The 12,011-nt window shown below is 39.6% G+C and overlaps 1 protein-coding gene across 2 annotated transcripts in view; it reads left to right on the top strand.

Annotated features, from left to right (window-relative positions):
- The window catches only part of SLIT3 (slit guidance ligand 3), a 474,203-nt gene that overhangs the window by 387,432 nt on the left and 74,760 nt on the right, over nucleotides 1-12,011 (top strand). For both annotated transcript variants that reach the window (XM_064388141.1, XM_064388139.1), the window contains exons 23-26: nucleotides 809-880; nucleotides 1,062-1,133; nucleotides 6,439-6,510; nucleotides 10,931-11,094. In XM_064388141.1, the coding sequence (XP_064244211.1) occupies nucleotides 809-880; nucleotides 1,062-1,133; nucleotides 6,439-6,510; nucleotides 10,931-11,094 (380 nt within the window). The remainder of the gene's footprint in view (nucleotides 1-808; nucleotides 881-1,061; nucleotides 1,134-6,438; nucleotides 6,511-10,930; nucleotides 11,095-12,011) is intronic.

Genomic DNA, 12,011 nt, shown 5'->3' with positions numbered 1-12,011 from the left:
TGCTGCAGTTTCACTTGGCAGATTTATCTGTAAAGGTCATTAGCAGAGGAGACACATTAATTTGCACTAGATGAGGCAGTATTTATAATGCTAAAGCAATGACAATTTGCATAGCTGTTTCTTCTGTGAACAGTCATGCAGATAGAGACACAGCTAGACTTTGTTCTGTAATTTGCTCCCTGAAATACACAGGAGTGAAATTCCCTGTCTGAACTATTTATCAGGAATTTTCAAAGGCAGTTGGAATCAGCTGTGCAGATACTCCAGTCCAATGGGCTGGGCAACCTCACACAAAAACAACATGAACGAAAAACTGGAATCCTTTGTTTTAAGAGTGTTTTTTATTTAGAAACATCTCTAATTTTTCTTTTCAAAGGAGATTAATAGCAAAACAAAATGTTCTGGTTGAGTCTAGAAGACTTTTTAAAATGCAAAATGAAATTTTGTTCTAGTAGCTGTCAGTATCATAAGCATATGGAAGTGGGGTGCCTGGAATACATTGCAAAGCAAGTCGGAACTGTAAATATTGAGCAGTACTTGTATCATTTATTCATTTGTTCTTTTCATTGTATGCTGTATGCTGGAAATATGCCTTAATGTTTCTCAGTCTGAGGTTTTTTTATGGGAGTCTGATATGCTTTTCCTTTAGAGCTCATTCAAAGTTGGTCAGAAAATACTCCAGTTGATAATACGTAACTTTTCAATTGCTTCCAAGCATTTTACTGTGCAGATATTATGTAATCTTTTCAAAGAGGCATTTTTCTTAATTCATACATGTAAATTATATTTTTTCTGTGTGTTTCTTCAGTGATTTGAGCAACAACAGCATCAGTGTCTTGGCCAATTACACCTTCAGCAACATGACTCAGTTATCGACGCTGTGAGTAGCCCAAAGTTTTGATAACAGCTTTAATTGCTTTTCCAACACCATCTAAGCTGCTGAGCAATTAGTGTATCTCTTGTTGCTTACGCATGTGGCTTTCCATGCCTATCTGTGGTTGAATTAGCAGTGAAATAACCCAAGCCAGCCCAGAGTTGTGACTCTGCTCTCCCCTCTGCAGCATCCTGAGTTACAACCGGCTCCGGTGCATCCCCGTGCACGCCTTCAACGGGCTCCGCTCCCTGCGAGTGCTGTAAGTGCAACCCCTCCCGTGCAGCTGGGGGCAGGGAGGGTGCAGTGGGCAGGTGGCCATCAATTTTCACATCGTTGTGTCACTGTATGTGTGCTCTGGGGCAGTTTGTCCCGTAGAGGCCAGAGCAGGTGAGTGCTAAAGACATGATTACATATTTGCAGGAGGAGCGCAAATTCATTTGAATTTCCCTCAGGGTTTACATTATGGAGGCTTTCTCTGAAAGCTCTTGTGCAGGAACTGTCATGAAAACAGGTCTCAAAAAAACTTCACAGAATCTGTTTCTGCTGCCTGAACAATTGTTTGGGTGCTCCTCAAAAGACTTTTCTCTTATTCTGTATGCATTTGGTCATAGAGTGTGAGTTTCCATTGGATGCTTCAGCAAAAGTATCTTTATGGAAAACTTCTGTGCATTTTCAGAATATTTTCCATTGATTCAGATGTATGCAGGGAAGCTAGAGTGTGATCTGAAGGGAAGTTAGAAGCTCCCATACTAAATCAGTGAATAAACCAGGCCAGTGGCTGGGCACCAGTTATGTTGAGATGCCTGTCTCAAATGTCTTTAAGTTGTGAATAAGATTACACCTCATATTGACTGGGGGCCTGCTCAGAGATATCCATGTGTGGTTTATTTCTTGGGAGGTCCTTTTCTGCACTCCTCTTTTCTTTCCAGTGTAGCTGCTTTCAGCAGCTTTCTGGATTAAACCATTTGTTTACAATCTCTTGTGAAAGTCATCCTTACATTGTCTCAGAGTGTGGGCTGCGGGCCTGTTCCTCACAGCAAGAGCCTCCTCCCAGCTCTCCTCAGACATCTGCAGGACTGGCTCCTGTATCTGTCTCATATTCACTGCCTTTTGCCATCAGAAACAAACCTGGCTTGGTTTTGTGGACACTTGGCCCCACGTGCAGCTGTCAGGAAGGTGCAGAAGGCACCTTCCCATGGCCCAGAGACACGAGTGGGTCACCAAGACTTGCACAGTAGCCAAAGGGGATAAATTAAATAGCTTGTCTGTGGTGAGTTTGTTCAGTGTGCCAAAGGAGAAAGAGCTCTCAACACTGAAAGCTCAGGACAGAGGAGCTGATGATTGTCCTGAGTGCTTTGAAACTTCACATTGATATTTTCCATTTATAAAAAAAATTTAGGTGATGTTCAGATGGAGAAGTTTGTGTTAATTTAAAGAGCAGTGGTTGTTGTGTATCGGTTCTATAAATGTGGAATCAAAGTGTCAACACGGGCAGTGCTGGGACTGTGGAAGCAATAAGGCAGAGCTGCTTGGCTGAGACCTTTCACTGTGGTTTCAGTGGTAAAACAGATATCTCAGTTTCAGCCTCCCAAATTACAAGACAGCTTTGGATTCCCACTTTTCATTAGTAAAAACAAGAAAGATACGTGATTTGGATTTGCTGTTTTAAGTTTGGCTTGGGATCCTGATTTCTAGCACACTGGGATGGTCACATTTGAGCTGTTACATGAATCCTGAAATTCAGCCACAGATTAATATATTCTGTTTCATGGCCAAATAAATTATTCCATATGGAGCTGTCTTCTGGCCTGCTCCTGATATGCAAGCTAGCTTGATTAAAGCTGGTGTGGGGCTCTCTACCCTGCATTACAGTGTAGATAAACCATGCCTCCCTCTTTCCAATAGCCACAATTTGTCTTTTCACTTCTGTTCTTGCAGGCCACATATGGGTAGAAACAGAGGGCAGTATTTTAATGACAACTGTTGTTTTTTGGCTTTTTAAAATGATCTGGTAATCAAAAAGTATCTTCTTCCTTCAAGGGAGAAACCCCCTTGCCTTGCACAGAGCAGTGAAATGGGAATCTCTGCCTCTTCTCCCTGCATTTGGAAGCCTCCAGATTGATTTGATTTATTATCTCCCACAAAACTCTGGTATCAGCTGCAACTTTTGCCACGTGTCATCACTGTTGCTACTAAAAATCAATTCTCCAAAGAGAAAGTGGTTTCCAAGAGACAATAGGAAATCTGTTACTGTCAGTTTTTTATTATCCATGCTCTCAGGGGAACTTAAAAGAGAAAACATCAGCAAAACAATTTCCACTTTTTTTTAAAAATAAAAACAATATAGGGATCTTATTACTTTTGGCTGTGCATGCCTTTGGAGGTAGCAGACCCTTCTCATTAAGGTTCTCCAAATTCTTTTGTTTTCTGTATTTTTTGCCTCTGTAGTAAATACAGTAAAAAAGTGCTTTGAAAATCAGAATAATCATAGCTGTATGATGCACTTGGTCTTGGACAAATATTTCATTTTGAACTCCCTTTCTTAGATTTTTCAGCACAAGCCCAAGTGAGAAAACTGCAGAGTCAACATGTTTATGTCTGAGCTTTAATATCTATCAGTGTTTACACAATCAGGTCTTTAATCTCTGCCTTCACATGGTTTAACCATAACAGCAGCCAAAGGGTACAGGGGAGCACAGGACATAAAGTCTGGAGAATTTTTTTAATAAGCAGAAGTAGGTTTTTGAGCCAAAGCTTTTACAGTGAAAAGTTGTGGATTTGTTTTTCAGTTAATTTGTCCAAAGCTATTCTTCTCAGAAACTAAATATAAACAGATTAAGGAAGCTGAGATTGAGACAAATTATAAGTATTAGAGCTCTCTGAATGACCTGAACAGATTACTTTAAAGATCATTGTATAATCACATATTTTTATATGTGACTTACTTAAGAGGCAAAATCCAAAAATCAAAATGCTTTCTAAGGTCACTAAATAATTGTCCATGTTATAGTTAGGGGGAAAAGAGATAAAATGACCTACTGAATATTCTATTAACATATACGGCAGTTTTACTGAAAAGTGGTGGATATTTCCTGTAGCTCAAAGCTCAGACAAACATTAATATGCATGATGATAAAGCTGTCACCACTAATCTTTGGGCACAAAGTTTTTGCAATGCACTTTCATTGTTGGGTGCTGCACTGATTTGACCTAACAGAAGCATCTGGCTGTTTTTTATGGGGGTTTTTTTTATGTTTTGTTTTTGGGATTTTTTTCCCTTTCATCAGAGAATGATTCCTTGTATTTATGCCGTCAATTTGTAGAAGCTGTGCTGTTGTGAGCGTGGAGCAGTGGCACTGTGGCTTTCCCTGACATCGGAGCTGTGCTGGCTCCTGCAGGCTCTGGCACCCCTGGGGGCTCCCTGTGGGTGCTTGCCCCTGATGGGATGTGGCTCTGAGAGCTCACATTTCTGCCTGCACAAAAACACATCCATCCCCCTTGTGCCTGCAGGAGCCCGGGGCTGTGGACAGGCAGGACGTGGGAAGGGTCCATAAAAGAAAAACAACCAGGAAACCCCAGCCCAAAAGGATATGTAGAATTCATTTCCTTCCCTGAAGACAAAAGAATAAATTAGTGAGATTCTGTGTTGAAAGAAGGTTTGATTTCAAGAATTCTCAAGTGTTCTGTTACTCTATCCTCCAGAGGAGATCCACATCACCTTAAATCCATACCCCTGCTGTTTGCTGGAGTTCAAGAGGTTCCCTAGAAGTTGTGCTTTTGAGGGAGAATAGACACATCAGTGTGTGTTTTAACTGTCCTAACGTGAAAGGATTTATTTGACCATTTGCTTATAAGGAGATTTGGTATAAAAATGTGTTCCTGATGTTGATCCAAGAGGAAAGATTTTGTTGCACTGTTGAATTCTCTTGCCACTATTTATTATTATGAGTTTTAAGGGAGGTTTAGCATTTGTCATTTCATTTTATTTGCAAGAGTGATGATGTTGCTGACATGATTTTTTTATTAAAATGCAGGCATTTGCATCCATGAAACACCTCAGTGTTTGGGACATGTAATAAAGCAAATCCTTCTAAGGTTTTTATTTGATGGGTTCTTACAGATAAATGGCTATGTCATTCTTCAGCTTCTCTTGGATGTTTCCAATACACCTAGAAGAGAAAATGTACTCCTTCACAGGATAAATGGGACTGATTACAACCTGAAGATTAATATGTCTGTTTACAGAGAATTGTCTTGCAGTTTAAAAGATCAGCAATAACCTCATTTTGAGCAGCTGCTTATTTAAATGTGCTCATTTCATTGACCATTTTGATGACAAGTGGTTGACTAGGTCTCCTCACACCACCAGAATACTCCTTGTTTAATAGCTGTGGGTTTGTCTCACTCAGTTGGTCATTCTGTACAGAATTAGAGTGTGTTTTATCTGGAGTTACTGTGTGGGAGCTCATATCCTTCCTCTTCCTGTGCAGATTAATTTCTTGGAGATACACCCTTATATATGGCAAGTTATTATTAATAGTAAAAACCAAGGAAGGCTTAAAGGAAAATTTCAGAATCAGGATGTTGGAAGGGCATCATGTACATCCTGGTGCAGCTGAAAGTGGTGTTAAGGAAGAAAGGTTGCAAAAAACAGATGCTTTTTTTTTCACTTAAGGCTGTTGTTTGTTTCCATGGGTTGAGATTTGGATTGTTTTAAACCCAATGTTTCAAAAATAGGTACACACACAAATAAAAACTGTGATAGCTGTGTCAGCAAATCACCAGGTAAGTTAGAAAATAAATGACTTGAGGGCAAGAGCTGCTCCAAACCACACAGCAGCATTCTGTTTTCCACCCTCCTCTGCCATGTCTGGAGCACTGACAGGAATTCCCATTTATGCTTTCCTGTGTAACCCACATACAAATATATTTCTCAGAAAAGAGACAAAGTGGGTGCTTAAATTGTTCTGGAAACAGTGGAGAACCATTCCACTCCTTTCAGGGGTCCTGAAAATACTGCTAAAAATTATAATTTCTTTGCACAGGGTGAATAATGTCCTAAAACAACTGATTTCAGGTGCTTTCCTTGGTAGCACAGAGAGGTGTTTTTTACTGTAAGAGTGGGAAAGTGTGGCTGTATTTACCCTCAGGGACCCTTGCTCTCTCTCTCCTAGGATCTCTCTGAAGTCAATACTTAATTTAACTTTCACAATTCTTATTTCCCCTGCTCTGTTTTTGCTGTGCCTCTGGCTAATGGGATTCTGTAAGAGAACACGGGGCTGGATGTGAGGGTCCACTTGTCATCAATACATTTTTAATGGCATAAATGGTATGTCACCTTTTTAATTTACTGCAGCACTCACCAACAGTTCTGATTGCATCATTGTTTTCAATGCCAACACCTAGAGGCAGCAGTGATAAAGCATGGAAGTTCATGAGTTGTGAAACTCACAGAAACTCTCAAAGAATCAAAATTAAATACCCTTTTTAAGCATCCATTCCTTCAGTTGCAGGGAGCAGACAAATACTGTGGTTTGATACCTTCCTGCTTCTCCCCCTTCTAGGACACTCCATGGAAATGATATTTCCAGTGTTCCTGAGGGATCTTTCAATGACCTGGTGTCCCTGTCCCATCTGTAAGTACTTCTGCCTGGCTGAATCTCTTGGATTGATGGTTTCAGATTTGTAAAATACCATATATTAGTAGGATTGTATAGCTTTTTTGGTTTTCCTGCTCACTTTTCATAATGTGTTCTGGATATTCATAGTGCATCTGTTCAAAGAAATAAAAATTGCTAGGACCTGTTGTTATTAGTTATAAAAATATTTTCTTAAGGAAAACCAAATGAGCAAGTGTGACAGTTTTCTCTGCTGTGGACTTTGTGTTTAAGGTTTTCTTTCAGCATTGTCAATGTGAAATGCAGAGCATATTATGGTTTAAGAGTGAGGCAGGAAACCTCCCACAAAGAGCAAATATTAAGCAAATGTGAATTCTTTGCTTAATAAGTGTCATATGTTTTGCATGCTGGAATGTTGTCATTATATGGACTTGTTGATGAATCACTACTACAGACATATATATTTAATCACATGGAAATTGGTCATTTCACAGCATTAATGCTTCATTCCATAGTTTGTAAAAATTATTAGGCATTTCAGCTTTTTGAGGAAATTACTGTTACACTGGTAGAGAGCCAGGAGACTTTCAAATGCAGTTTAGTTGATGAAAGAACAGACAAAAAGCTGCAATGGCTCCAAACTGAACTTGAGTGACTTTTTCACTGAGATAGTGTGTGATACTTCACACTATTAGATAATTGGTGTAGGAAAAGCAGTTTTGTGCAGCAGGTTTCTTGATTACTGTCCTCAGTTGATCAGAGGGCTGAGCATGTGTTGGTCCCTCTGTGAAGTGAGTGGTTTCACAGGCTGATGCAGATGTTTTCTGCCCTGATGCTGATGTACACAAAAGCAGATATGTGTGCATTTAACATGAGTTTATATATATTTATTTTCTCTTTTTAACCTTTCACATGCCTCCTGAACACCAGATTCAGATTGTATTGAAGTATTTTCTGTGTAGCAGATAAATCCCTGGCAGCTTTCTGTCTCTGCTCCTCTATGGGCAGTAAAAAATAAAAATACCTCAGATTGGTAGGGACAGAAATAATGAGAGAAAGTTGAGCAGAGGAATAATCTGTTTCCATATTACACCTTGGTAACATTGGTTTTGCATGTTTGTTTTTCCTGTTCCCAGTTTAGTCAAGTCTTTTTGTGTGTTTGGGATTGAAAGTCTGGCTGAGCTGAAGCCCTGTACCAGCTTTTGGGAGTGCAGTGACACCTTCCATACTGGGAATGTGGCTGCTGGGGGTATTTTCAGAACTCCAGGAATAAACAGAGCCTTTTCCATTTGTTTGAATTTCCCTCAGGGTTTACATTAAATGAAGTGGAGATCCAATTTTCCTGGGTAAACTGTTCACCTTAGGGAGTGATAAAATCCCCTTTGGCCCAATACAATCTCTGCACTCTTTCTGTTTAGATGTATGTGCTGCCAGAAACGTAAAATACACAAAGCCCAAATGAACAGTAATAAATAGGATTCATAAAATAAATAAGACCTGTCTGGGGTATAATTTGCACAGTTGAGCAGTTGAATTTTACAGTACAACTGTGCTCTCCAGTTTCTTAAAGAGGATCCTGAAACTTTTAGGAACCACAATGAATTTTTTCTTCACATGCCCGAAAAAGCTGTGCTTACTCTAAACCGAGTCAAAATAATTGAAAATAAATGCATTTTGAGCCCCTCCTGATACACAGATCTTCAAGGAGAAACCGACTTGGAGTCAGTTTGAAAATCATACAAGACTTGCTAGCCATCAGGCTCTTCAGGCATGGGAGAACAAAATTTTGACCTAACTGTGCAAATTGTGTGGCTGAGGGTGGGATTGGTGTTGTGGCAGGGGAGAGCTGAGTACCAGGCTGTGGAAAGGATGCTCAGCCCAAGCCTCCTGTGGCAGGACAAGGGGGACATCAAACTGGCTTTTAGAATTGAAGAGATGTATTTGTGTAACATAGACAAAATTATGGATTCTAGTCAGTCTTTTGCAATAGTTTTGAGTTGTTCTGTAATTGGAAGAACAAAAGTGAAATTTAGATGGTCCAGTCACTTTCTCCATAGCTGTTTAAAGCCTACAGGAACATTTTCACCAAATTTCATTTATACCATGAATATCATCTCACTATAATGGAAATACCACAACAAACTACATAGCTTTAGCTCACTGAATTTGGAGGTAGCTTTGTATGTGCTGTACACTGCTTTTGTTTACTATTTATTACTTTATTTAGGTGAATCACATAATTGTCTATTTAAGCCATGACTCTATGGACTTTTTTAATCCAGGGAAATTATAAGAATGGTACAGCACTGCTGTAGGATTGTGTATAATATTACTTAAAAAAGAGCCCAAACTACTTTAAAAGAGCCCAAAATCTGCTGGGATGGAATTGGCACCTTCCCAGTTAGGTCAGGTCCTGCAGTTGCTGTCCTCACCATTCACTGATTCAGTGTCCCAAGCACTGCCCACAGACAAACTGAGCCCGTGGCACTCCAGGGATTCCACAAACCCTCGGGAACAGATGATGTTGAGTACAACAGGTATTTCCAACATATTTCCCATAAACAGCTCAGATTTCTAATCCTGCTGAATTATCTTCTCTTTACTCAATTTTTTATTAACTGCCTACAAAAATAAGTTGTCTCCTCCTCTTTTTTTCAGCATTGTCATGGGTAGAGTTATTTTAATTGACTTTATTCAGAGTTGCCCCTAAACAAAATAAGTGTCTGAAGAGAAATATCTGCCCAACATTTTGAAAATGCTTCTGCTGGTATTTCCTTACAGCAGAAGATATTTTTACCTTCTGGAAGTATTTTGCTATAATAGGCAAAGAAATTAAGAAAGTATGTGAGAACTCATGAATGAAAATACAAGAATTATCTCCAGTTCCTAGAAATAAATTTTTTTAAAATCAAAAAAATAACCCCAATCCAAACCAAACCAAAAAAATAGAAGGCAAAAACCCCCAAACAAAGCACAAACCACAAACAGAAGCGTGGAAGGATACATTTCTGAAGTTGTCAACAATGTTATTAGTAATCATTTTTAGTGACTATAGAGAAGCTTTATTTCTAACGTAGTTTATAAATATTAATTAACATGGTAACAAGCTTTCCGTTGTCCTCCCACTCACATTTTATATATGGCAGTTTCTCAACACTAAAAATTTCTCAGCTTTCACTGCTGCATTTTGTTTGACCTTGGACAAGTGAGCCAGTTGATCACAGTTCCAGGGTCAAAAAGTCAACCCAGTAGTTTTTTTCCATTGTAAGCAATGGATTTACAGGAGGAGTGGATGGGTATTTTTTAATGCTGAGCTGCAGTACACATTTAATTTTGATGAATGAGCCCCAGACAGGGTTTGAACCCATGAACTCTCATTATGAATCTGTCTAGGGCACAGTGGGTTCATTAGTCACTCCAATAGAAATGTATCAACAAATTTACTGAGGTTTCTATCTTAATATCCTGCCTGATATGTTTTTATGTGAAAGAAGCTTGAGTTTACAGTACCATCTTAAAAATAGTTTACAGCATATGCAGAAATTTTAAAGTCTAAAAACTGATTTGAATCATTGGTTTCTTTAGTATCTCTTCCTTGTGCTATTCTTTATTTTGTTTATTTTCCTTTCGTGTCAATTCAGGTGTTGTACAGCTGAAGTCTTACATCAACTTTGAGCAAAATAAATACAGACTTTCAACATGCATTTCTTCACTTTTTAAACAATTCATTGGCCTCAAACTGGTTTTTCTGAAGTGTGAACTTTGTTTGTAATTGACTGCCTGAAAAGACACTTTCTTTAAGAGAAAGTACAAATTAGTCAAGATAGCACCTACATTTAAGGTTAAAAGATTGGTTTTCTTTTGGATAGATGTCCATGAATAAAGGAAAAATTCTGAGAATTATAATTTCACTATATAAATGCATCTTCTACAACTATTTGACCTAACTCAAATGATGGGTCAAGCAGCAAATGTGTTTTCAAAGTCATACATAAACTTAGCAGACACTGGGTTGCAGTTTGGAAAATGGAGTTATCTTCTGCATATGTGTTTCATCTGGTGAGGAGTCATTAATGTGAGTCATCAGATCCAAACTAAATTACTCAATTCAGGGTTAGAATACGCTTTGGAAGGACAGAGAATTAAAGGGAATCAATGTGATGAATTTGATGAAAGCAATATGTCTGGTGACATTGCTCAAGCACAATTTTTTGGAAAAGAGATTTCTTCTTAGGTGTTTATATAACTTCCCTAACTAATGATGGGAAGAAAGGAGAAGAGCAGGAGATGAATCTAAAATCCTTCCTGAATACTCAACAGATCTTTGCCTCGTTGGGAAACAACAATGTAGAAATGTAGACTACGCCATGCCTTAGTGAGATCAGAGCTGTTTGCTGTCTTTGCCAAGTAACCTTTGCTAATTGTTCTGCACCTCGAGGGCCCTGGGGACCAACCCCCTGCACTGTGACTGCCACCTGCGCTGGCTCTCCGAGTGGGTCAAGGCGGGCTACAAGGAGCCCGGGATCGCGCGCTGCCGCGGCCCCGAAGCCATGGCGGACAGGCTGCTGCTCACCACGCCCACACACCACTTCCAGTGCAAAGGTAGGAGCCTGGCACCCTCTGCCCTGGCCTCCCTGCTGGGCTTTGTCCATACACCCTTGGTTTTCAGCGTTGTCGGGGATCTGGGGTTGGGGTGTTTTCCGAAACGCCGCGTTCCTTGCAAGTTGTGTTTTCCCCAAAGTGCAGTTAGCTGCTCCACTAAGGAGAGGAGTTGCACTCCACTCTCCACTAAGGAGAGGAGAACCACTCCACTCTCCACTAAGGAGAGGAGAAGCACTCCACTCTCCACTAAGGCAGGAGAAGCAGGGAGCCTGAGAGCAGTGGGTGTTCCTGATGCTCCCACCAGGTTATGTAATGGCATGTTAACATATAGGGTGTTGTTAGAACTTATTGGAACAAATAATTTGTTTTGGCCTGCGACTTGATCCAAAAAAATTGAGAAAATAAGAGGTATTATGAAAACATAGAGCACTGTATTTATTATGTACATTTACTTGAAAACTAAGAGATGGAGAATTCTTGAAGCAAATATTTACCAAAAAGTACATTTTCATCTGCAGATCTCCAAACTGTTCCCATCAGTGGTGATTCAAAAACTGCAGATTACAGAAAACATGTCATATCTGAATGCAGTGTGCATTCATTCAGGAGAGGGTTAGGGGGCAGCTCTGAACAATTTGGGGTGCTCAGTGACAGGAGTGTACTGCTTTAGAGAGCACTCAGATGATTCACTTTTTTGTGAGTTAAGTAAGTAGCTCATTAGTGAGTGGTGGTGATTTAAGACATGTCCGTATGTTCTCGTAAAAAAAGAGTTTTGTAGTTTTGCTTAGCTTACCAGCAAGTGCTTGAAGATGGAGCTATATTTACAGTGGAAAAGATGGATCAGTAGCCTCTCTTAGAAATGGAAATGAGGGCATAAAGCCTGTTTTTATGTCTCTCAGAGTGCCATGCCCATTTAC

Source organism: Passer domesticus, chromosome 13 (assembly GCF_036417665.1).
Source record: "Passer domesticus isolate bPasDom1 chromosome 13, bPasDom1.hap1, whole genome shotgun sequence".
NCBI lineage: Eukaryota > Metazoa > Chordata > Aves > Passeriformes > Passeridae > Passer > Passer domesticus.
The sequence above is the reverse complement of the archived record's forward strand: the minus strand, read 5'-3'. Positions and strand labels throughout refer to the sequence as shown.